The sequence below is a fragment of the Notechis scutatus genome, chromosome 1 (assembly GCF_049901735.1).
Source record: "Notechis scutatus isolate UNSWTSFEM ecotype Mainland chromosome 1, rNotScu1.2, whole genome shotgun sequence".
Lineage (NCBI taxonomy): Eukaryota > Metazoa > Chordata > Lepidosauria > Squamata > Elapidae > Notechis > Notechis scutatus.
The window spans coordinates 332,690,864-332,714,921 of record NC_142009.1 but is presented as its reverse complement, the minus strand read 5'-3'; the positions used below and the strand labels follow the sequence as shown (position 1 = coordinate 332,714,921).

Genomic DNA, 24,058 nt, shown 5'->3' with positions numbered 1-24,058 from the left:
GAATCCAAAGTTCCAAAGTTCAAATGCTCAAACAGACAAACCCAGACACGGCAGAGTTAACTGCTTCTGTTTACACAGTCCTTGGCAGTCTTCCTGGAATCTGTCTGGCAAGTCCGAGCTAACCATAAATCAAGACGCTGCAGCCGAGAGAGTCAGACCGCATTCTCCAAACCAAAAGACACTTTGCTTCGAACAAGGATTAAGAGCTAGCACGTTTCCTTATATCCCCTGAAGGGGCGTGTCAGTCTCTCTAATTAAGCTCTGGCTTGACATTTCTTTTCAAATTGCGATTGAGGTTTCAATCTTCTTCTAGTCCTAACATCAAGCCAACATCCGTCAGTCTCGTCATCACTCGAAGCTTCTGGCACGTTCTGTGGATCAGCTGCTGACACCTGAGGTATGAATGAAGTGGAAGGTTCTGGAGATGATCGTGTCTCCGACACTCTCTCATCCTCCTGGCTCACGTCTGCATCTCTCCTTAGAGCAGGCTCCAATTCCAATGCCAAACCCTCCTCCTCACTCACACCAGTGTCCTCTGATACATCAGACTCCAAACTCACAGCAGGCTCAACCCTTCCAGTCACAACAACTCATCCTCGTCTTATGACAATTAAGCCCAACGTTTCTGTTGTTAAGTGAGACATTTGTTAAGTGAGCTTTGCCCCCATTTTACAACCATTTTTGCCACAGTTGTTAATCACTGCAGTTGATAAGTTAAGTCAGCTGGCTAGCCTTCTACCACCTGCTAAGACATTCACTTAGTTGGACATCTTCTATAATTTGAATGGCGGTAGTCCTCGACCTTTTTTTGCCACAGTTGTTAAGTGAATCACTGCAGCTGATAAGTTAGTAATGTGGTTGTTAAGCGAATCTGGCTTCCCCATTGACTTTGCTGGTCAGAAGGTCGCAAAAGGGGATCCCATGACCCTGGGACACTGAAACGGTCGTAACTATTAACCAGTTGCTAAGCACCTGAATTTTGATCACATGAACTGCAAAGGTCAGAACTCTGAAAACCGGCCATAAGTCACTTTATCCCTTATGGGAAGGGCCATCACCTTGCAGCCTTACTCCTGAGTTGCCCATGCTGCTGCAACTACTCTTTCCTTCGAGCAGCCCTGGGCACAGGCTCCTCGGGGACCTCTTCATCACTGCTGCCAGCACTGTTGTGATTCGCTTTACGAACTCTGGCAAGAACGGTCGTAAAATTTAATTTCGTTGTACGAGGTGCCATGACAATAAACTGAAGTAAACTAAACTAAAATGGGGCAAAACTCACTTGAACAAGTGTCTCGCTTAACCACAGAAATCTGGGGCTCAATTGTGGTCACAAGTTGAGGACTGCCTGCACGCATATAAATTTTGCCTTCCAATTTCTTTTGAATGGTAGCGAAGGAAATAAGATGCCCAGAAACGGAGAATCTGGATGCCAATTCCTAGAAATCTTAAATAACCTTTTCAGACTGGTGCCAAAAAGAATTTTAGAAGCTGGCTCAGGAGGGCGGAGCTGGCGTCGCGACGATACGGCATGCGATCTTGGAGGTCTGAGATCGCTGCCGATATCTTTGCTCCTGGATGGTCCAAGTGGATCCCGAAGAGATGGTGAATGTAAAGAGCGCATCCTGTCGATTCCAGGGATACCGCAAAGTCCCTGGTAGATCCAGGAGAAGCTCTTTTTGCCAGCGGCAAAGAGGCAGCCATTAAAGCTGCTGAAGTTGGGACAGCTCCGAAATGAAAGAGAACGGAAAGAGAGAGTGTGCCGGTTTGGTGAGAACTTTTTCTTTATTTTAAGATTTGAAAGGACACCCTAAGGAAAAGAAAGAATCTGTAAAAGTTTTGACAGAAGTGATTAAGCGGCAATTTTAAACAGGAATGTCAAAGTAATATTTTTTTTTTCTCATTGCTGGATTTTCTACACATGATCTTATATTTTGAAACTGGACTGTTTTTTTTTCTCTTCTTCATCTATTCTTTTTCTCCTTTTTGACTTTATAATATTTTAGGATAGAGACTCCCTTTTAGTTATTTTTTTAAAATATCTTTTTCTTTTTTTAATTAATTCTTATTATATTTTGCTTGGAAAAGGAGGGGGAAAGTGAAAGCAAAAGAAGCTTTGTAACATTGCCAACTAGAGGCTTGGAAATATTCTATTTCTCTTTTGACCAGACAAAGCTGAGAAAGAACTGAGTCTTCTTTTCAAGGACATTGCCTGTTTGATAAGATAGAGGGAAGAGCATGGGAGAGTATTATTGCAGGTGCTCTTCTGGGTTTCTATCAACAGCTGGAGTCTGGTGTTGAAGCTTATAGGAAAAGAAAAGGTGATAAGTCTTTGGACAAGAGAGTTATAACAAGAGCCTTGGATAATTAAACAAAGTGCAGTGTGCTCTTTTTATTTTTTTCTAAGCTGCGCTACCCCTCCTCATCGGTTTACTTTTTGTAATAGTTATTTGGATTTTTGGCTCTTTGGAACTTGTCTTTGTTTTTTTTCTTCTTGTCTTTGGAAGTTAAATTTCTACGCTTGCTTTTTATTTTAAAGGAAAAGCTTTAGTATTAATGATTCCCTTCCTTTTCTTTTTAAGGGAGTAGCCTTTTTTTCTCTCTCCCTTCCTGGTATTTTTGTCTTTCCATCTACCTTCCAAATTGGTTTTTTGTTTTTTTTGGTTTATTTTTCTGGCCTTTTTTCTCTCTCTTATGCATCCTTTTATATTTGAGACCTCTTAATTGGATTAAGGTGTTGAAGAACCTGAAGAATTTTTCCTTTCTTTTTTTAGCTTTTTATTCTTCACTTTTCCGCCTTTTTTAGGATTTTACAACTTTTTCTTTTTTGTGTGTGTTTATGGTCTTTTCCTTCATTTTTGAATTTTTACTGTTATCTAACCAATTGATTGGATTAAGGTATACAAGAACCTGAAGAATTTTTTTTCTTTTTTTATTATTATTACTATTTGGCTTCTTTTTTCCTACTATTTTTAATTGGAACGGCAATTGGTTATTTCACAATTGGATTAAGGTCTAGAAGAACTTGAAGATTTTCAATTGCTCAAAATGAGTAGGAAATTAACAGCTCCTGGTTCCTCAACTTCTACTTCTTCCTCTCCACCATCTGGAGGAAAACGTTCAATACAGACAATGTTAAGGCAAGAAAAAGAACAAGAAAAAGTGACCCTGCAGATGATTATGCAAGGAATTCAAAATATTCAAACAAGATCAGAGAATATTGAAAAGAGAATAGAGAACATTGAACAAAGAACAGGGAAAACCAATGAAAAAGTGGAGAACATCCAACAAATGATGATGAAGTATGATGAGAGACTCCAAAAAATTGAAGAAGAAGATAAACAAAGAGATAAGAAGATTGGAGGCATCTATAACAGATTAATTGTGGTTGAACAAGATAAAAGTGGTATGCTGAGATGGGAGATGGACAGATCAGAATTTTATCTTAGATTCCAAAACACAGAGGAAGAAAAAGAACAAAATCTAGCTGAGATAATGATAGAAATATTGGCTGAAGCTTTGGAAATAATTGAAGAGAAGATGATGGATGGAATATCGAGTCTATCGAGTCTTCACAAGATATGCAATGAGAAATAGCTTACCAAGAGAAGTTCACATCAGATTTACAAAGAAAGCCATTAAAACGCAAATATTGCAAGTGGCAAGAGAGAAAACATTGAAATACAAAGATAAGGAGATTGTGGTCTTGAAACAAGTACCCAGAAGAGTGAGAGAGATGAGAAGAGAATACCGATTCTTGACCAAATTGCTACTTAAAAAAGAGGTGAATTATAGATGGCTGATTCCAGAAGGTTTAATGTTCACATGGCAAGAACAGAGATATAGAATTGACTCAATTGAGAAAGCTGAATCATTTTACACGGAATTTTTCAGAGGGAAAGAGGAAGAGGCAGAAAAAGAAATTTCACTAATTGAATTCTAAGAGGACTGCCAAATGACTGAAAAAGAAGAAGGTGCAGTAGGTGGAAAGGAGGAAGCCAAAGAACGTGAACCAAGATCCACGAGAGCTGTCAAACCTAACTACAAAATATAACCACGGAAGAGAAAAAATTGATTACAATTAATATAAATGGACTTAATTCAGCTGTTAAAAGATGGAAAACCTTCCATAAATTAGAGAAATTAAAATTTGATATAATCTGCCTACAAGAAGTACATATTAAAAAACAATATGAACAATTGTTGATACAGCCAAAATTAGGGAAAATATTTACTTCCTTGACACAATGTAAGAAAAGAGGAGTGGTTTTATGTATTAAAGAGACCATCCCAGTGAAATTGATTTATACTGATGACGACGGAAGAATACTAATGGTGGAAATAATGGACAATAATACGAAAACACTCCTGATTGCAATCTATGCCCCGAATGACAATCAAGAAGAATTTTATAAAAAATTACATATGAAAATAATTGAACTGGACTATGCTAATATAGTTATGATGGGAGATTTTAATGGAATTGTAGATAATAAACTGGACTATACAGCACAGAAAACAATAAAGCAAAACAGAAAGACTCTCCCTAAATCTTTTTTTAAAACGGTAGATGAAATAAACTTAAAAGATACATGGAGAGAAAGAAATGCTAAAACTAAACAATACACCTTCTACTCAAAAAGACATTTATCATGGTCCAGAATAGATATGATATGGATGTCAACAGAATTGTTAACTAATATTCAAGAAATAAATATTGAAACAAGTACTTGGGCAGATCACAATCCAATGACAATTAAATGGAAAGGATAAAGAAGAAGATCTAGATGGACGTTAAATAATACTATTTTAAAGGAAAAAGACTTCACACAGTGGATGGAGAAAGAATTGGCTTTTTTCTTTAGAGAAAACAAAAAAGAAGATACATCAATCCAGAATGTATGGGATATAATGAAGGCATATGCCAGAAGCTTGATAATAGACTATACAAGGAAAAGAAATACCATGAAAAGATTAGCCTCTAAGGCATTAGAGCAGGGGTTCCCAACCTGGGGTGCGAGACGATATTCCAGGGGGTGCGAGAAAAGTCCAGGTAATTTTTATTTATTTTTATTTATTATGCAATGGATTGACTTTGTTTTCATTTTAGAGTTAAGTATCGTTATTTAGTGGCAGTCACATACATAGCTGAAAAGATTCAATCCTACCATATATTTAACGCGTTCAGTAGTTCCTAAAGTCTAAATTTCAGGGGGTGCGAGGTTCGAGTGAAATTTCTTTAGGGGTGTGGGGCGAAAAAAAGGTTGGGAACCACTGCATTAGAGGATGAGTATAAAGGACTTGAAAAAGAGCTACAGAAAATGCCACAGAAAAAGGACATTAAGTTAAAAATGGATATAACCAAACATAAAATGGGTCTAATAGAAAAAGAAGAATTAGCACAGAAAATTAGAGGTGCTAAACAGAACTACTTTGAAGATGCAAATAAACCAGGTAGATGGTTAGCATATAAATTGAGAAAGGAGAAAGAATCAAGGAAAATATTGCAATTAATAGATGACCAAGGCCAAGTTTGCTATGGTAGTAAAGAGAAGAAGGAAATCATTCGAGACTATTATGGGAAACTATACACACAAGAGAATATTGATGAGGAAAGAGTTAAACAGCATTTACAGAATGCTAATTTACCCCAGATACCTAAAGAGATTGAAACAATGTTAGAAAGCAATATAACGATGATGGAGTTAACTGAAGCACTCAAGAAGCAAAATAATGGAAAGGCACCAGGCCCAGATGGACTTCCGGCAGAATTTTACAAAACATTACAAGAATCATTGAATCTTCCATTGCTAGAAGTTATGAATGAAGTTATGTTAAAGAAGAGGATACCTAAATCATGGTCAGAAGCTTATATCACACTTGTTCCAAAAGAGGAGACCGATCCATTACAAATGAAGACCTATTTCCTTACTAAACGCAGATTATAAAAAAAAATTTTCAATATTGGCAGAAAGACTTAAAAAATATTTAAATAATTTTATCCATCCTGACCAAAATGGATTTCTGTCAAAGAGACAAATCAAAGACAATATGAGAGTAATCTTGGACACTTTGGAATACTACGAGGCACATCCCGAAAAACAAATGGCTTTGATATTTTTAGATGCACAGAAGGCATTTGATAATGTGAATTGGCGATTCATGTTATTACTGCTGGAACAGATGGGCTTTGCTAGAAAATTTATTCAAGCAATAGAAGCTATATATCATAAGCAGACGGCAAAGGTAATGATAGAGGGAGAACTGACAGACTCTATTGATATAAGAAAAGGAACAAGACAAGGGTGCCCACTATCACCTCTGTTGTTTGTGTTAACTTTGGAAGTGCTAAATAGAAATATTAGAGATGAAAAGAATATAAAAGGGATGAAAATTAAAAAGGAAGAATTTAAGTTGCAAGCATTCGTAGATGATCTGGTTTTCATTTTAGAAGACCCACTAGAAACAGCATCAAAATTGATAGAAAAGATAGAGGCATATGGAAAGGTGGCTGGTTTGAAAATAAATAAAGATTAGACAAAGATCTTGACAAAGAATATGCTATCAAGACAAAAGGAAGAACTGGCAGACCTATTGAAAATTCAGGTCACAAATAAGATCAGGTACTTGGGGATATACTTGACAGCAAGATGCAGTACACTAAAAGAGAATAATTATATCAAACAGCAGATAGCGCTAGATTTGGCGAAATGGGAAAATTTACAACTGTCATTAATAGGGAGAATATCAACAATCAGGATGAATATATTACCCAGAATTTTATATTTGTTTCAAACAATTCCAATTAGGCTTGGAAAAGACTACTTTGAAGATTTAAATAAAATTGTGTTGAAATATATATGGCAAGGTAAGAAAGCGAGAATAAAGTTAAAACTTTTGCAAGATGCTAGAATAAGAGGGGGATTTGGTTTGCCTAATTGGGAGTTGTATTACCAAGCTACAAATTTGATGTGGGTTAAGGAATGGATAACATTAAGAAATACTAGATTGTTGACATTAGAAGGACATGATCTGTTGTTGGGCTGGCATGCTTTTCTATGGTATAAAGGAACTAAAACACAGGGGTACTTTAGAAGACATTATATACGGGAGTCTCTGTGGTTAAATTGGGAGAAGATTAAAAGACAATGTTATTTGAAAATTCCAGTCTGGCTATCGACTATTGAAGCATTTTCTTATAATATACAAAAAGGAACAAACAGTTAGATATGGTGAAATATTGAATGAAAAGGGTGAACTTAAATCTATACAAAAACTAGAGGAACAAGGTATAATGATGAATTGGTTTTCATATGTGCAAATACATTCAAGGTATGATAAAGATTCTAAAACAGAAGGTTTCTATGATAAACTGACTGACTTAGATAAGATTTTGATAGGTACTGATGAAAAGGTGATTAAAAAATTGTATGGCTATTTATTAGAAATTAAACTAGAAGAAGAACAAGTTAAAGAAACTATGATTGCTTGGGGGAAGAATTTTGGATATGGGATTGATTTAGAGAAATGGCAAAAATTGTGGTCTCAAAATTATAAAATGACAATGTCAAGAGCGCATAAAGAAAATTTGTATAAGATGTTTTACAGGTGGCATTTTTCCCCGACAAGAATAGCAAGAATGTTCAAGAATAAATCCAAAAAATGTTGGAAATGTCATCAGACACCTGGCTCATATTACCATATGTGGTGGACTTGTGCGGATGCTAAAAAATACTGGACTAAAATCCACATGTGGTTGGAAAAAAATGACAAAAAAACATATAGATTTGAAACCAGAGATATTTTTATTGGGAATTTTACCTGAAATATATAGTAAAGACTTGAAATACCTGATTGTAAATGTATTAACAGCGGCTAGGATTGTATTTGCTAAAAACTGGAAAAATGAGAAAACACCATCACAGGAGGAAATCATTAAGAAAATATTGGAATGTGCTGAAATGAGTAGATTGACATTTGAAATTAGAGAACAAGATGATAAACAATTTTATAAAATTTGGGATCTATTCTATCAATGGTTAGACAATAAAATATAGTAATGAAATATGTAGACTTTTAGAAAATAATAAATATATAAAGATGTATTCTTTTCTTATTATATCTACAAAATGATTCTAGGATAGATTTGGGATGATAATATGAACTGTCATAAAACAAATTAAGTAAAATATGATTATTTCGTAAAACATGAATGAATAAAAGTATAGTCACATGATTGATTAATAATGATATTAATGTATTTAATATTTGATTGAAAATACGAGATTATATACAATGTAGTTGTAACTGAAGACTACGAAATGAAAGCACAAAACAATTCGTAAACCAACCGGCACACTGTATGTATATATATGGAAGATGACTTGATGTTTTTATGTTTTGTTTGTTTATGTTTGTTTTAAAAACCAATAAAAACCAATTAAAAAAAAAAAGAAGCTGGCTCAGTTATGGCTGAGCGTAAAAGAAATCCGGAGCCAGAGCTATTCAAATGAATACAGGTTTATTGCATGCTAACACTCCCTACAAGAATCTGAACTAATGATGGTCAAAGCAAACTGGCGACAGATAAGGGTCAAGGGAATTCAAGTTCTCCTACACGACACACCACAAGCCGATCCTATACAGGTAGTCCTTGACTTACAACAGTTCGTTTACTGATCGTTCAAAGTTACAACGGCACTGAAAAAAGTGATTTATGACCGTTTTTCAGAGTTATGACCTTTGCAGCAGCCTTGTGGTCATGCCTGAGTTGTTAAGTGATTCACCACAGTTGATAAATTAGTAACCTGGTTGCTAAGTGAATCTAGCTTTCCCCCACTGACTTTGCTTGTCAGAAGGTTGCAAAAGGTGACCATCATGAGTTAGTTGCCCGGTGTTTGAATTTTGATCACATGACAAAGACCACTAAATGCAACTTAATTCGTATTTACGACGGTTCCTGTGTCCTGAGGTCATGTCATCGCCTTTTGCGACCTTCTGACAAGCAAAGTCAAGTGGAAGGCAGATTTACTTAGCCCAGTTACTAATTTATCAACTGCAGTGATTCACTTAACGACTCTGGCAAGAAAGGTCGTAAATTGAGGCAAAACTCACTTAACAAATATATCACTTCACCACAGAAATTTTGGGCTCAATTGTGGTTGTAAGTCAAGGACTACCTGTGTTCAAATTATAGAAGATGTCCAACCAAGAGAATGTCTTAGCAGGTGGCAAACTGCAGCTACCCAGCTGACCCTGTCTGGGGTTGCAAGCCAAACAAGAGTTAGGCCTAATCATAGTTGGAGGGGAGACCATTGAGAAATACAAGGCGCCAGCGAGCACAGGTAGTCCTTGACTTACAAGTTCATTTAGTGATGGTTCAAAGTCACAATGCCACTGAAAAAGGGACTTATGACTGTTTTTCATATTTATGACCATGGCGGCATGCCCATGGTCACGTGATCAAAATTCAGATGCATGGCAACTGACTCATATTTGTGACAGTTGCACTGCCCTGCGGTCATGTGATTTCCTTTTGCGACCGTCGGACGAGCAAAATCAACGGGGAAGCCCGAGTCACTTAACAACCGTGTTACTAACTTAACAACTGCAGTGGTTCCCACAGGTAAGGAAGGTCAACATTCATTTAACAACTATCTGACTTAGTACTAGGAAATTTGGGCTCAATTTGTGGTCATAAGTTGAGGACCACCTGTATTAAGAAGAGACTCGATGTCTCCCAACAAAAATGCTTCTGTCATATCCTAAAGATTCGCTATTTTGACCACGTTACTGACCAAGAAGTGCTCCAAAACAGTTTCACCTGCAAATTATCTGTAGTCCTCCACTTATGACCACAATGGAGCCCAGAATTTTGGTGGCTGATTCACTGCAGGACAACTGTGTCAAGAAAGATTGTAAAATGGGGCAAAACTCACTTAACAAATGTGTCACACAGCCACAGAGAATTTGGGCCCCATTGTGGTCGTAAGTTGAGGACTAGCTGTATTCTAGGACGCTGGAAAAGTGAGCAATGGCAATCTACTTCCACGCTGTTGACAAGAAAAAAAAAATGCAAGAGTATCCATAGCCTCAACAGCAATTGAACTTAACTCTACTTGAAAAGGTAACATTGCTCTATATATCAAACAGACCATAATATCAAACAAATCCATAAATCTCAAAAGGGATCAACTTCTTCACGGAATAAATAGGAGTGGCAATACCTCATAATGATTTATTACCAGGGACGTGTGACCGTAACCAAAACATTTATACACAGGAAAGGAAACTAGGGAAGTATCCAATGGAGGAAATGATACGGTCATGGGTGACCTTAGTTACAGATAGTCCTTGACTTACGACCACAACTTAGTGCCTATTTTTGTTGTTGCTGAGACATTTGTTAAGTGAAAATTGCCCATTTTATTACATTTGCTAAGTGAATCACTGCAGTTCTTAAGTTAGTAACACGGTTGTTAAGTGACTTGCCCATTTTATTACATTTATTAAGTGAATCACTGCGGTTCTTCAGTTAGTAACATGGCTGTTAATCCTGAGGTCTACCTGGCTGAGGCCATCTTGGAGGCTTCAGGGTTGCCACAAATCAGAAGAAGGGACAGGAAGGGGGGTGAATAGCTAGATGGGGTTTTGTAGCCAAAACAAAAAAAAAAGTTTCCTGTGGGAACCAAGGACATTCTCACAGGTGGCTGGCCAGAGGAGGAGTGAAGTAACTAAGCAACCAGACAGCACTTGGATTGGACAGAGTCACCAGTGACCTGGGGGTAAAGGGAAACATTTTCTTTTTAATAAGGTGAAAGCCGTGGGAACTTCTCAGAGTTGGCTTTCACCAGTTGTGCCTATCGGATGTATCCAATAAATTGTTCTTTGAGGGATATGCCTGCCTCGGAGTTCTGCTTTCTATGGGTGCATTCCTTGGAATGCTGACAACGATTGTGAAGTGATTCCCCATTTTATTACATTTGTTAAGTGAATCACTGCAGTTCTTAAGTCAGTAACCCGGTTGTTGAGTGAATCTGGCTTCCCCAATGACTCTGCTTGTCAGAAGGTCGCGAAAGGGAATCACATGATTTTGATCACGTGACCACTGCCACGCCTGTAAATGTGAACATTGGTCATGAGCTGCGGATCCAGTTCTACAGAGGAATAGTTGAGTCTATCATCTGCACCTCTATAACTGTCTGGTTTGGTTCTGTAACCCAACAGGACAGACAGACTCCAAAGAGTAATTAGGACTGCAGAAAAACCAATTACTACCAACCTGCCTTCCATGGAGGACCTGTATACTGCACAAGTCAAAAAGAGGGCTGTGAAAATATTTACAGACCCCTCACAACCTGGACCCACTCCTCTACTCGTTGTAGAATACCTTATGCCACCAGACTTGAAATTCTAGAACTAGAAAACCTTGAATTACGCCGTCTTCGGTCTGATTTAAGCATGGTATATAAAATCATACATTGCAATGTCCTACCTGTCAATGAATACTTCAGCTTCAACCATAACAACACAAGAGCACACAATAGATACAAACTCAAAGTTAACCGCACCAAACTTGATTGCAGGAAATACGACTTCAGCAATAGAGTGGTCAATGTCTGGAATATTCTACCCGACTCTGTAGTTTCTTCCCCAAACCCCAAAAACTTTAACCTTAGACCGTCTACTATTGACCTCACCCCTTTCCTAAGAGGTCTGTGGGGCGTGCATAAGCGCACCAACGTGCCTACCGTCCCTGTCCTATTGTTTCTCTTATTCTTCTTTTATTTTTCTTATATGTACCCATTTCATGTATTCACAACTATGTATACACTTATACTTATTATCTTGTAAACAATTGGCAAATCAAATAAATAAATAAATAAAATAAAGCACCCTTATCGCCCACCCCTTCCCTCTTGTGACTGTATGACTGTAACTTTGTTGCTTGTATCCTTACAATTTATATTGACTGTTTCCTAGTATGATTTGATTGCTTATTGTACCCTATGACTATTATTAAGTGTTGTACCTCATGATTCTTGACTCTTGATGAATGTATCAAGGTTTTTAAGAAGAGATTGGACAGCCGTTTATCTGAAAGGGTATAGGGTTTCCTGCTTAAGCAGGGGCTTGGACTAGAAGACCTCTAAGGACGCTTCCAACTCTGATTCTAGTCTAGTCTAGTCTATTCTGTTCTGTTCCATATCCCATTCTATTCCATATTCTATTCTATTCCATATGCCATATTCAATTCTATTTATTCTATTCCATATCCCATTCTATTCCATATTCTATTCTATTCCATATGCCATATTCAATTCTATTTATTCTATTCCATATCCCATTCTATTCCATATTCTATTCTATTCCATATGCCATATTCAATTCTATTTATTCTATTCCATATCCCATTCTATTCCATATTCTATTCTATTCCATATGCCATATTCAATTCTATTTATTCTATTCCATATCCCATTCTATTCCATATTCTATTCTATTCCATATGCCATATTCAATTCTATTTATTCTATTCCATATCCCATTCTATTCCATATTCTATTCTATTCCATATGCCATATTCAATTCTATTTATTCTATTCCATATCCCATTCTATTCCATATTCTATTCTATTCCATATGCCATATTCAATTCTATTTATTCTATTCCATATTCCATTCTATTCCGTATTCTATTCCATATCCCATGTTCCATTCCGCTCCCATATTCCACATTCCACATTCCACAATCTATTCTATTCTATTCTATTCTATTCTATTCTATTCTATTCTATTCTATTCTAATTCTTTATCTATTCTATTCTATTCTATTCTATTCTATTCTATTCTTTATCCCTTCTATTCTATTCTATTCGTGACTATCGTCGGTGCCGTTGCAACTTTGGTCACTAAATGAACTGTTGCAAGTCGAGGAGTAACTGTATATGCTGAAGGATGGGATGAATCCACATTCCACTCAGAGAGAGAGAGAGAAGTGCCAATTTTACAGAATGGAAGCCTTAAATTTCGCCTGAGACTCAGGTGTCACTGATCCAACTGGAAGTGTTGACACAGTGCCAACCGGATTCAATTTATGGACAAGTGGGGGAAAAAAAAATTTTTTTTTCCAGGCAGCCCAACCCACTCCCTTCCCTTCTAGGCAGGAGTAAAAGGCCTCCAAAATTGAGGGGAACTGCTTTAAAAGCAGTTGAGAAGGAAAGTTGAAGAGATCAAATCATTTCAGGATGCTTGTGGGGGGAAGAGGGGAGAGGTGGGGTTCCTGAAAAATCACATTCATAGACGATTTACTGCAGGTCAAGTAAGGTACTTGAGTTCAAGAGCTCTCCAAAATGATTAATTAGCATTGTCAAGGAAGCTATTAGAGAAAATGGAAAAGTTGCCAAAATGAACCAAAGGAAAGAAAGAATGAATCCATACATGTGCTAAAAAAATCCAAAAATCTAAACTAATAATGGGGGAGGGTTGTGGTTTTTTTTTAGCAACCACAAGCAATGCTTTTCTAACACTGCACAAGGATAATGATCAAACATGGTGGAAAGCATTTGCTAAGACAAAAACTATGAAGTCTATGCCGAGGCAATTCTTCTTCTTTTTAAAACAACCACGGAATAAACCTACCTTCCAAATGGCAAGTCCTCACATTGTTCACCTGAGCCTTCGAAAAGGCTTTTGACAAAATCTCTCCCGGGGAAACTCAAGGATAGGAAGTGTACGTGAAAAACAAAAGAAGAAATGGAACATTCCTACACCCGAAGGTGCTTTTCCAAAAGGCAACTGGACTTTTTGGATGAGAAGCAAAATGTTCTCAAAGAACAACAACAACAAAAAACCCAAAAAAGTCCAGTTGCTTTTTCGAAAAGCACATTTGGGACAAACTGTGACCTGGATGACTGAGAATCTCCGAAGATTACAGAACATTCTTACAATACTGCACAGCACCCAGAACAGTGAAGTCTGCAATTATACATATTTAAAAGAGATGCTTTCCCACTTGTTCACAAAATTGCCTAAGTTGAGGTGATTTGTTTGCTGATGGCACCCAATTAATTTATGAAAGTTAAAAGTTAATTTGATACATTGGAGCAAAATAGCCTAGCTTCAAACATTCTTGTCAGCGTTCCAAATGAAACTCCTCATTTCATTCAGCGCTCAGAAACAAAGTTCATCCAAGTAAGAATTTATTGAAGAAGTCACATTGGCACATCTGGAAAAGCCCAAATCTGAGAGTTCCCGGTTTTCCCTTCCCAATTGAAAATTCAAAATCCCTCCCCTGCACCCACCAGTCCATCACATGGCCCAATCAAAACATCCCAACTGGAGACATTCCCCCAAACGCTCCTCTCCAGGTGCAGAGTGACTTGTCCTTGACTTTATGAGAAGAATGTTGTTGAGTCTAATCTTCCTCCTCTCTATGAAATCCCCCCTCCCAAATTCCCAGGCACTAAAATGTGGCAGCCTCGAAGCTTCTAAGTAAAATATGGCTTCCAAGGCTGACACATTCCTTAATAGGATCTGTGCTAGTAGTAACCAGACAGAATAGGAATATTGGAAAGGGGATAAAGGCCTTCATGAAAATATCAACTGGAAATCTTGCTTTTAAAAAAAGGCCAATTGCTCAAATCGAAGCATTGGGGAAAAGAACGACTGGGAAAGGACCAATATATTACTGTAACCTACTCTGTATTTGTCTTTGAAAAAAGATTCAGATGCTTTCGTTGGTCCAAAATGTAACAGCCTGTCTGCTAAACAAAAACACAGGTTTAGATAGATTACATCTAAAGTTGCTACGCTGATTTTTTTAAGAGTTCAGTCTGTGATCCAATTCAACATGCTGGTAAAAGATATAATCGCGTGCCTTTGAGTCAGTCTTTCTGGTGGCTACCTGAACAAGCCCATGGATTGTACCCATTAACTTTAAAGCTAGTATTTGGTTTGGTGCCTGGAAAATTGCAAAAGTTTATTTCCCACCCAGGTTCAACCTGTCTTATATGCGGAAGCCTCTTACTCCATATGCAAACAAGAGACTGCCTCCCTAGTATATCAACAGGTATCAATAGTAAGGGGGTCAAGGGAGCCAGCCTGGTGTAGTGGTAAAGGCATTAGGCTAGACACCGGGAATTCTAGTCTCGCCTTAGGAATGAAAGCTGACAGGGTGGGCCAATCACCAGGAGACTGTGAGTTCTAGTCCCGTTTTAGGCATAAAGCCGGCAGGATGATTTTGGGCCAATCACCAGGAGACTGTGAGTTCTAGTTCTGCCTTAGGAATGAAAGCTGGCAGGGTGATTTTGGGCCAATCACCAGGAGACTGTGAGTTCTAGTTCTGCCTTAGGAATGAAAGCTGGCAGGATGATTTTGGGCCAATCACCAGGAGACTGTGAGTTCTAGTTCTGCCTTAGGAATGAAAGCTGGCAGGGTGATTTTGGGCCAATCACCAGGAGATTGTGAGTTCTAGTCCTGCCTTAGGAATGAAAGCTGGCAGGGTGGTTTTGGGCCAATCACCAGGAGACTGTGAGTTCTAGTTCTGCCTTAGGAATGAAAGCTGGCAGGGTGATTTTGGGCCAATCACCAGGAGACTGTGAGTTCTAGTCCTGCCTTAGGCATGAGAGGCAGCTGGGTGACTTTAGTGATCACCAGGAGACTGGGGATTGAGAGTTCTAGTTCTGCCTTGGATATGAAGCCAGCTTGATGACCTTGGGCCAGTCACTTTCCCTCAAAGCTAGGAAGGAGGCAGTGGCAAACCACTTGTGAAACGCCTTGCCAAGAAAACTGCAGGGATTGGTCCAGGCATCTCCAACAACTTGATACTTGAAGGGAAGCAAAAACAAAAAAATGGAGTCAAGAATCACATCCTAACAAACTTAAATAGAGCAGCTACAATAAAATATATCTAGTTATCAAGACTAATGCCAATCCCCTAATAGCTAATCATCATGAATAAATTGAGGCTGTTAGAGACTTTTAAATCAAATTTAATTGGAAGGGGGGGGTTAGGTTACAAAAGTCCTGACCTCTTGATATGTTTATTTTAGCCCTCAATTTATCTGCAAGTTCTCTAGAGTCAGTGCTTGGATTTCTCTATCTTCTTGATGACCATCGACAGTGGTTATCCATTTTCATGATAAAGGATGTACAGATGTTTTCAACCAGCATCTTTTTCCCAGCTTCAGAGAAATTACAGGTAATCTCTTCAACAAGGCATGTTCTAATGTAAGGTTCTACATTTAGGCAAGAAAAACCAAATGCACAGGTAGAGTATAGGTGGTACTTGGCTCAATATAGTAGTAACTGTGAGAGGGATCTCGGAGTCTAAGAGGACAATCACTTAAAAATGAGCCAGCTGTGTGTTGCAGCTGCTAAAAAAAGCTAACACGGTTCAAGGCTGCCTTAAAAGAGGGATAGAATCAAAATCATGTGAAGTGTTAATACCACAGTATAAGGCCTTGGTAAGGCCACACTTGGAATACTGCATCCAGTTTTGGTCGCCATGATGTAAAAAAGATGTTGAGGCTCTAGAAAAAGTGTAGAGAAGAGCAACAAAAGAGGATTAGGGGAATGGAGACTAAAACATGCATATAACGGTTGCAGGAATTAGGTATATCTAGTTTAATGAAAAGAAGGACTAGGGGTGACATGATAGCAATGTTCCAGTATCTCAGGGGTTGCCACAAAGAAGAGGGATCAGAAGTTATAAATGCTCTAACACTGGAAGTTTTTAAGAAGGGACTGGACAACCATTTGTCTGAAGTGGTGCAGGGTATCCTGCCTAAGCAGGGGGTTGGACTAGAAGACCTCCAAGGTCCCTTCCAACTGTTCTGTTCTATTCTATTCTATTCTATTCTATTCTATTCTATTCTATTCTATTCTATTCCTATTCTCCAAAGCACCTGATTAGATTTGCTTCCATATAGAAACAGATGAAATAGATGACATGATAGCAGTGTTCCCATATTTGAGGGGCTGTCACAAAGAAGAGGTGCTCAATTTATCCCCCAAAGCATCTGAAAGCAGGGCAAGAAGCAACGAATGGATACTAATCAAGGAGAGAAGCAACCTAGAACTAAGGAGAAGCTGCCTGACAAATCTAATGGCTAGAGAACATAGGAAATACAGGTGATTCCTTCCTTTTCTCAAAAGTGCCTCCAATCTCCTAACTAAAAAAAAAACACATCACCCTATGAACCAAGTCAATATTTCAGGAATTCTATTACACAACAATTACAGACAGGAAGTCTTCATATTATTAGTAACCACTCTTCTATATTGCTGGAGTATAAACCCTACATTTATAAAGTACCTAAGGGTACTCTTGACGTGGTATTACTCAGTAATTCTGCATGGTTAAAAGTCTTTTGAGGCTCAAAAAGAAAATACAGATGAACCAAACATGGGATTTAGACTCTGAACTTTGCAGCGAGACTTTTAGATTTTACTGGACAATCCTTTGGTGCAAATCAGATGGAAAGTATGAGCAGGCTACCTCACTGCTCCTTTGCATGCTCCAGAGCAACCTGAAATTAAGGGAGAAATTTCCTCACAGTGAGAACAATTAACCACTGTAACAGCTTGCCTGCAGAAGTGGGTGCTTCATCACTGGAGGTTTTTAAGAAGAGACTGGACAGCCACTAGTCTGAAATGGTATAGGGTCTCCTGCTTGAGCAGGGGGCAGGACTAGAAGACCTCCAAGGTCCCTTCAAGCTCTATTCTGATTCATAACTAAGAAGGAACGGGAACATTAGGAATTCTTCTAACAGTATAAGTCTTTGCAGATACCCATATCTTAATGCATATTTTAGGTCAACCTTGGAGCTCACAGCTGCTAACTGAACTCAATGATTTTGTCCTTGAGAAGATAGTACAGCTATTGGGGGGGGGGGGGAGAACCCCAAATAAATTACTCTTTATCCCAGTTTTCAGACTTCACCCAACACTGCTCCAAGCAAAGAAACTTATGCTGTTGGTTGAGCTCTGAGCTTGGCGATTTGGTTGCAAACATTCTGTCGCCATTCGAGGAGACATCATTGTCTGCGTGTTTTGAATTGTTTGAACAATTTAATTGAATCTGAATTGTTTGAACAATTCCCTGTTGAATTTGAATTGTTTGAACAATCCAAAATGCACTGACAATATCTCCTCGAATGGTGACGAAATGTTTGCAAATGTTTGCAGAAAATACGACTTCAGCAACAGAGTGGTCAATGCCTGGAGCTCACTACCTGACTCTGTTGTCACATCCTCAAACCCCTAAAACTTTAACCTTAAACTGTCTACCGTGGATCTCACTCCATTCCTAAGAGGTCTGTAAGGGGGTGTGCGTAAGCGCACCAGTGTGCCTACCATCCCTGTCCTACTGTTCCCATTTATCCATTTATTCATACTCATTTATTATGTATATACTTCGACCAGTTTATACTTATATGTTTATATGTTATGTTCATACTTATACTTGCTTTCTCATACATGCTTGACAAACAAATAAATTGCCAAGCTTGGAGCTCAAACCAACAGCCTAACTACCAACCTGGGCTACTAATACTTAAACACATTTCAAAGAAATTTATTCTGGATCTTCCAAACTATATTTTGGACAACCGTGTGAACACTATCATTGGGACCGATAGCCATCTTCATGTTGTGAGAATTGTGATTTCTCAGTAGAATCTGGTATGGTTGATCACAAACTGTGGATAATTTTAAGGGGAAGAGTCTACTTCAGAAAGCTGTGATGTTTTAAAATTTTTGTTGACTTCCATTAATCTAGAAGGGTGCTGATCATCATCACTGATCATCTACAACTGGCAGCAAAACTAAAGATTATTTCCAATTTTTGGAACTTCTTTTCAAGGGAAGACCAAGCTAAATCCATTTTTGTTATTCTTTTTCCCATTTTAATCTTTTTATTGAAAAGAAATCAGACAAGTTTTGGCAGTTTAACCTGACTTTTTTTTTTAAAAAAAAAAGTCTGAAACACATTTTAATCAGTGTTTATTTATTTTTGGTACTGTCCTATTCTAAATAGATTTTGTATGTATGTATATAAAATATAAAACCTATTTGACTTGTTATTTTATTACTGTGGGCTTCCTGAGCACTGCATTTGATGGAAAAAGAACATAGATTTAATATTCATAAATAAAATCAAGGAGGCATTGAGAACCCGAGGATGATTCTCAAAGTCTATTTTCCTATTCAGAGTTGTCTCCAAAAGAGCAGCTGCTTCCTTAAACAAATCACCAACATCAGGTCAGCAATGGGTAATATTGAAAAAGCAAAGTTGGGAGTGAGACAAAACAGGCAGCGATACTCTACTCCATAACCTCAATTTCATGCCTCCAGAAGTCCTGGACATCACCTTCCATCATTCACAGGCAATTTCAGCGATGCCACTTGAGAATTCTATGAGTTCAACACATCTTGGAACCAAGTTGAGGAAAAATGTGTTCTAGAATGAGATCATACTTCATGAGACACCAAGACCCCCATGCCTCTGGTTTCCTTGGGGACATCAAATTTCAGTCAAAAACTGATATTTAAATCAGGATTTGATATATTCTCCCTAAGATGCTTAAGCCAAACAAAAGGCAGCACAAGAGTGTTTCAGATGAAATAAATAAAAGGATTGTCCACCCACAGTACCGTTTCACAGTCACAATCCAATTTCACAGTCCATACAGAACCTGACAGCTTGTGAACATGTGAATTTCCCCCCTCAAATTGGCACACCGATCTTTCTTCTTTATAGCCAAGAGGTTACACGCATTAGCATTAACATCTGGAACAAGGATAGACTTATTATTTATTTATTTTAAATATTTTTAGTTGTCCATCTACCTAGAAGGATTGGGGGTGACATGATAACAGTCTTCCAATATCTAAGGAGTTGCCATAAAGAAGAGGGAGTCAAGCTATTCTCCAAAGCACCAGAAGGCAGGACAAGAAGCAATGAATGGAAACTAATCAAGGAGAGAAGCAACCTAGAACTAAGTAAGGAGAATTTTCCTGAAAGTGAAAACAATTAACCAGTGGAACAGCTTGCTTCCAGACGTTATGGATGCTCCAACACTGGAAGTTTTTAAGAAGAGATTGGACAACCGTTTGTCTGAAGTGGTATAGGGTTTCCTGCTTGAGCAAGGATTTGGTCCCTTCCAACTCTGTTTAGTTTAGTTTAGTTTTAGTTTAGTTTACTTTACTTTATTATCATTGCACCTCATGCAACAAAATCAAACACCATCTTCAGTGCACATCATGACCATGAAAATAAACACAAACACACATCCTTCACCCTCCACACATTGAACCGAAAATCCCCAACACCGCACCAACACTGCACTATACAGCAGAATTCAAAAGAGCTACTGCCCTGGGATAGAAGCTGTTTTTCAGCCTATTTGTCTGTTTTTATTATTCTGTACCGTCTGCCAGATGGTAATAGTTCAAAAAAAGGACTACCAGGATGAGATAGATCTTTGAGAATGTTTTAAACTGTTATTCTGTTAGCCATGTTCATGGAAATTATAATTTAAAATGCAAGAAAAACACAAAAAGCAATTAAAAGGTATACATACTAAAATATAAATAAGTGGCCATGAATAATGGAATTGTACCATTCTGACATTTCAAAAGTCAAAATGTCAAGGGTTTTCAGGATTAAGTCATGAATTGATTCCATAAAGTAGTGGTGTGTATTTTCCGTTCCATGCAGAAGCCGGAAGAAAGGTGGGATGGTTTAAGGAACAGCAGGGAGATACTGCTGCACTTGTGTGAGATCTAAAACCTTTCCTCTAAATTATCCTTCGAAGTGTACACATATTTAAATTACAACTTCTGAAATAAGATAACCACATTTGACACACCCAGAGGTCTATTTCCTATTTTTTTAAAAAGTTCAGATTCTACACCTACATAATCCCACCAAATTCAAAAAAAAACTCAAGGTAAAGATTAAGACATTAATGAACAATCCCATCAAAGGAGCAACTGGAAGGAACTAGAAGAGCTTCAAGGTCCCTTTTGACTTTGTTATTCTGTTAAGTTAGGTGCACAAATGTTACAGAACTGAAGACCTCCATTTCATCAGTTCTTTTTTTCTCTCCAGTTTCCAAGTTCTCCTTTTCACATTCCCTCACACAGTTCCTTATCTTCTTGTCCTTCATCTTCAGCCCAAATTCCAGCTGCCTCCACCTTATCTCACTCATTTCCAATTATTTTTCTTTACTCAAAACCTCTACCAAGGCCATCATGAAGCAGATGTAATCTTTAAAGAACTCCCTTATTTTAATTCCCCAATGGTCTGCCGACATGCATCATCCCCTTTCAGAAAATCACAACTTTTCATCTTGGACGACTCAAGATTTTGTTTTTTGTCTCTTCAGAGGGCCAAAATAATCAAACTGACCATCTTGAGATCTTTAGATGGGATGTTCAAACCTTCTGCATGTCTCCAACAGTTGTCAGATTTTAAAGCTTGTTGCTCTCCAAAGCTGGATGTTTGTTTCTATACAAATACAGCTACATCATCTCTTTTCTTCCAAGTGCAATCATTTCCACCCAGTGCAACCTTGAACATGGGCTACACCAATTTGTCAGCAGCTCCAAGTCCTTCTCCCCAAATATCCTAAACGTATTTTTCCAATATTCTCTATTCTCTTATCATTCCTTGAAACCTGAATCAAGTTTCTTAGAATTTCTGGCTTTTCCCCCTCATTACTAGCTCGATGCTGCAAATTTCAGTTGTGCTCCCCTGTCCATAGAAGGTCACCCCTTCCTCCATTTTGCAAATTCAAAATGTAACCTCCCAGTATTTTATATTTATCACGCCAAAGCCTTACACCCTTGTAGATGAATTCTCCTGATCAGAAGCGTGCTAACCACACCACTTATACCATTTGACACACAACATTCACACCCATCCCAGGACTCCTTAATTTTGGGAGTGACTTCCCCCTGACAACACCCTCTTTCATTTGTGGCCATCAGAGGCAATCCTCAAGTTATTCCCATCTCCCCAAAAAGTCACCCCAACTCTGCAGAAGTGCCCTGACCCGCCCAATTTTTCTTGACTTCCTTTAAACACAACTGTTTCCCAATGAAACATCACCCCGACCCTCAATATTTAAACTCTGGCTTGCCCTGGAAAAAGTCACACGCCAAGCATCCCCGAACCCTCAAAATTTATTTATCAAATATCCCCCAAATCTTTGCAAACTCCAAGAATCCCAGCTGTTTTGCAACACCTGCCCTCTAAGCAACCCTTGCACCCCCAAACCTAAGGGCCACCACTCTTGTTGCAAGTCTAGCCCCCCCTGCACCCCAAACCTTCGCAGCGTGCCCCAACTCAGGCCAATCCCTCATCAGCTTCCTGACCCCCCAGAAAGGCCTCAGTGCTCCCATCTTCAGCTCTGCACCCCCAAATCCTCCTTCCTCCCAAATTTGACCCCCTCCATCCCCATCGTCCACACCTGCCCATCCTTGCTGAGCCCCCTCAAAGTCCCTCCAGAAGTTTTAGAGACCCTCCCTAAGTCCCCCCCTCGGCCATACCTTCCCACCTGCCCACCCATGATCCCGCCTCAGGTTCCGCCCCCCGCAAACTCTGACCCATTCATCCGCCCTGCCCCTCGGACCCCTCGCATTGCACCCCAGCGAAGTCCCAACTCCTCCATCCTCGCCTCTCCGGCCCGTCCATCTCCCACACACGCCCCCACATCCCTCCCCAGGAACTCTCACCTGCCGCCCAGCAAGTCCCACCTGTCCCCCCACCCCAAAAGCCCCTGCCCTGGCTCCCCACTTCCTGCACCCCGACAGTCTCCCCCAAACCCCCTCCCGCAAGCCCCGCCCCCCACGGGGTGCCCTCTTCTCTTCGGAGGGGGAGGGAGGAGGAGGGGGAGAGGGAGCCGACTTTCTCCTCCCCCAACACTCTCTCATATACACACTCACCTCCGCCATAGCCGAGAGTGAGAACGGCGTCGGGGGGGAGGCAGAAGAGCCCCGGATGTGGAGGCGCGCGCTGATTGGCTGCCACGCACGGGAGCCGAGCGGGAGGGGAGGTCCGCGCGAGAGATGGGGGGAAAGAGACTGCGAGGCGGAGGGGGTCGTCGATGGGTGGGGGGGCGACCCGAGGCGCGCGGAGAGAGCTCTGAGGTAAAATGTGGGGCGGAGGGGCGTGGGAAGCTGAGGTGAGTAAGGGCCGCCGAGAGGAAGGGGACAGGTGAGGCAGGTGAGGGGCTCGGAGCCCAGCGGGAACCTGGAGGGAGCGGGGAGCGAGCGCTGGGCGCCCCGCTGGGAGGGAGAGAAACGCGGGCGAGGGGAGAAGCTGAGGTAAAAAAAGGGTGGGGGGAGGTGAAGGGAATTGGGGAGAGGACGAGGGAGGGGGACAGTGACGCTAAAGGGGAGAGCTAGGGGGACTTCTTGGGGAAGGAAAGGGGGCAGAGGGCTGAGGCGAAGGGGAGAGCAAGAAAGTGAACCTCGGGCGGGTGGAAAAGGTAAGAACTGGGGTAAACCGGTTAAAGAGTTAATATGACATAGAGAGTTGGAAGGGACCTTAGAGGTCATCTAGTCCAACCTCCTGCTCAAGCAGAAAACCTTCAAACCATTTCAGATACTCCTCCACTTACAACGGTCCATTTAGCGACCGTTCAAAAGTGACGTAGGACCGTTTTTTCACACGCGATCAAAAATACGGACCCTCGGCAAACTGACTCGTATTTATGACGGTCGCCGATGTCCTGGGGTCACGTGATCCCCTTTTTGCAACCGTCTGACCAGAAGAGCGATCGGGGAAACTAGATTCACTTAACAGCTGTCTTGCTGACTTAACACCTGCAGTGATTCACTTAACGAATGTGCCAAGAAGGGTCATAAAATGGGGTAAAACTCGCTTAACCAATGTCTCACTTAGCAACAGGAATATGTGATCAGTTGTGGTCGTAAGTCAAGGACTACCTGTAAATGGCTGTCCAATCTCTTCTTGACAAACCTCCAATGATGGAGCATTCACAGTGTCTGGAGGCAAGTCGTTCCACTGGTTAATTGTTCTATCTGTCAG

At 39.7% G+C, this 24,058-nt stretch overlaps 1 protein-coding gene across 1 annotated transcript in view; it reads right to left on the bottom strand.

Moving 5' to 3' along the window:
• MIER2 (MIER family member 2) overlaps positions 1–22,982 on the bottom strand; it is an 84,754-nt gene extending 61,772 nt beyond the window's left edge. Inside the window, 1 exon segment of the mRNA XM_026687083.2 lies at positions 22,951–22,982. Within this exon segment, the coding sequence (XP_026542868.2) occupies positions 22,951–22,959 (9 nt within the window). The 5' untranslated portion in view covers positions 22,960–22,982.
• Between the last annotated feature and the right edge of the window lie 1,076 nt (positions 22,983–24,058).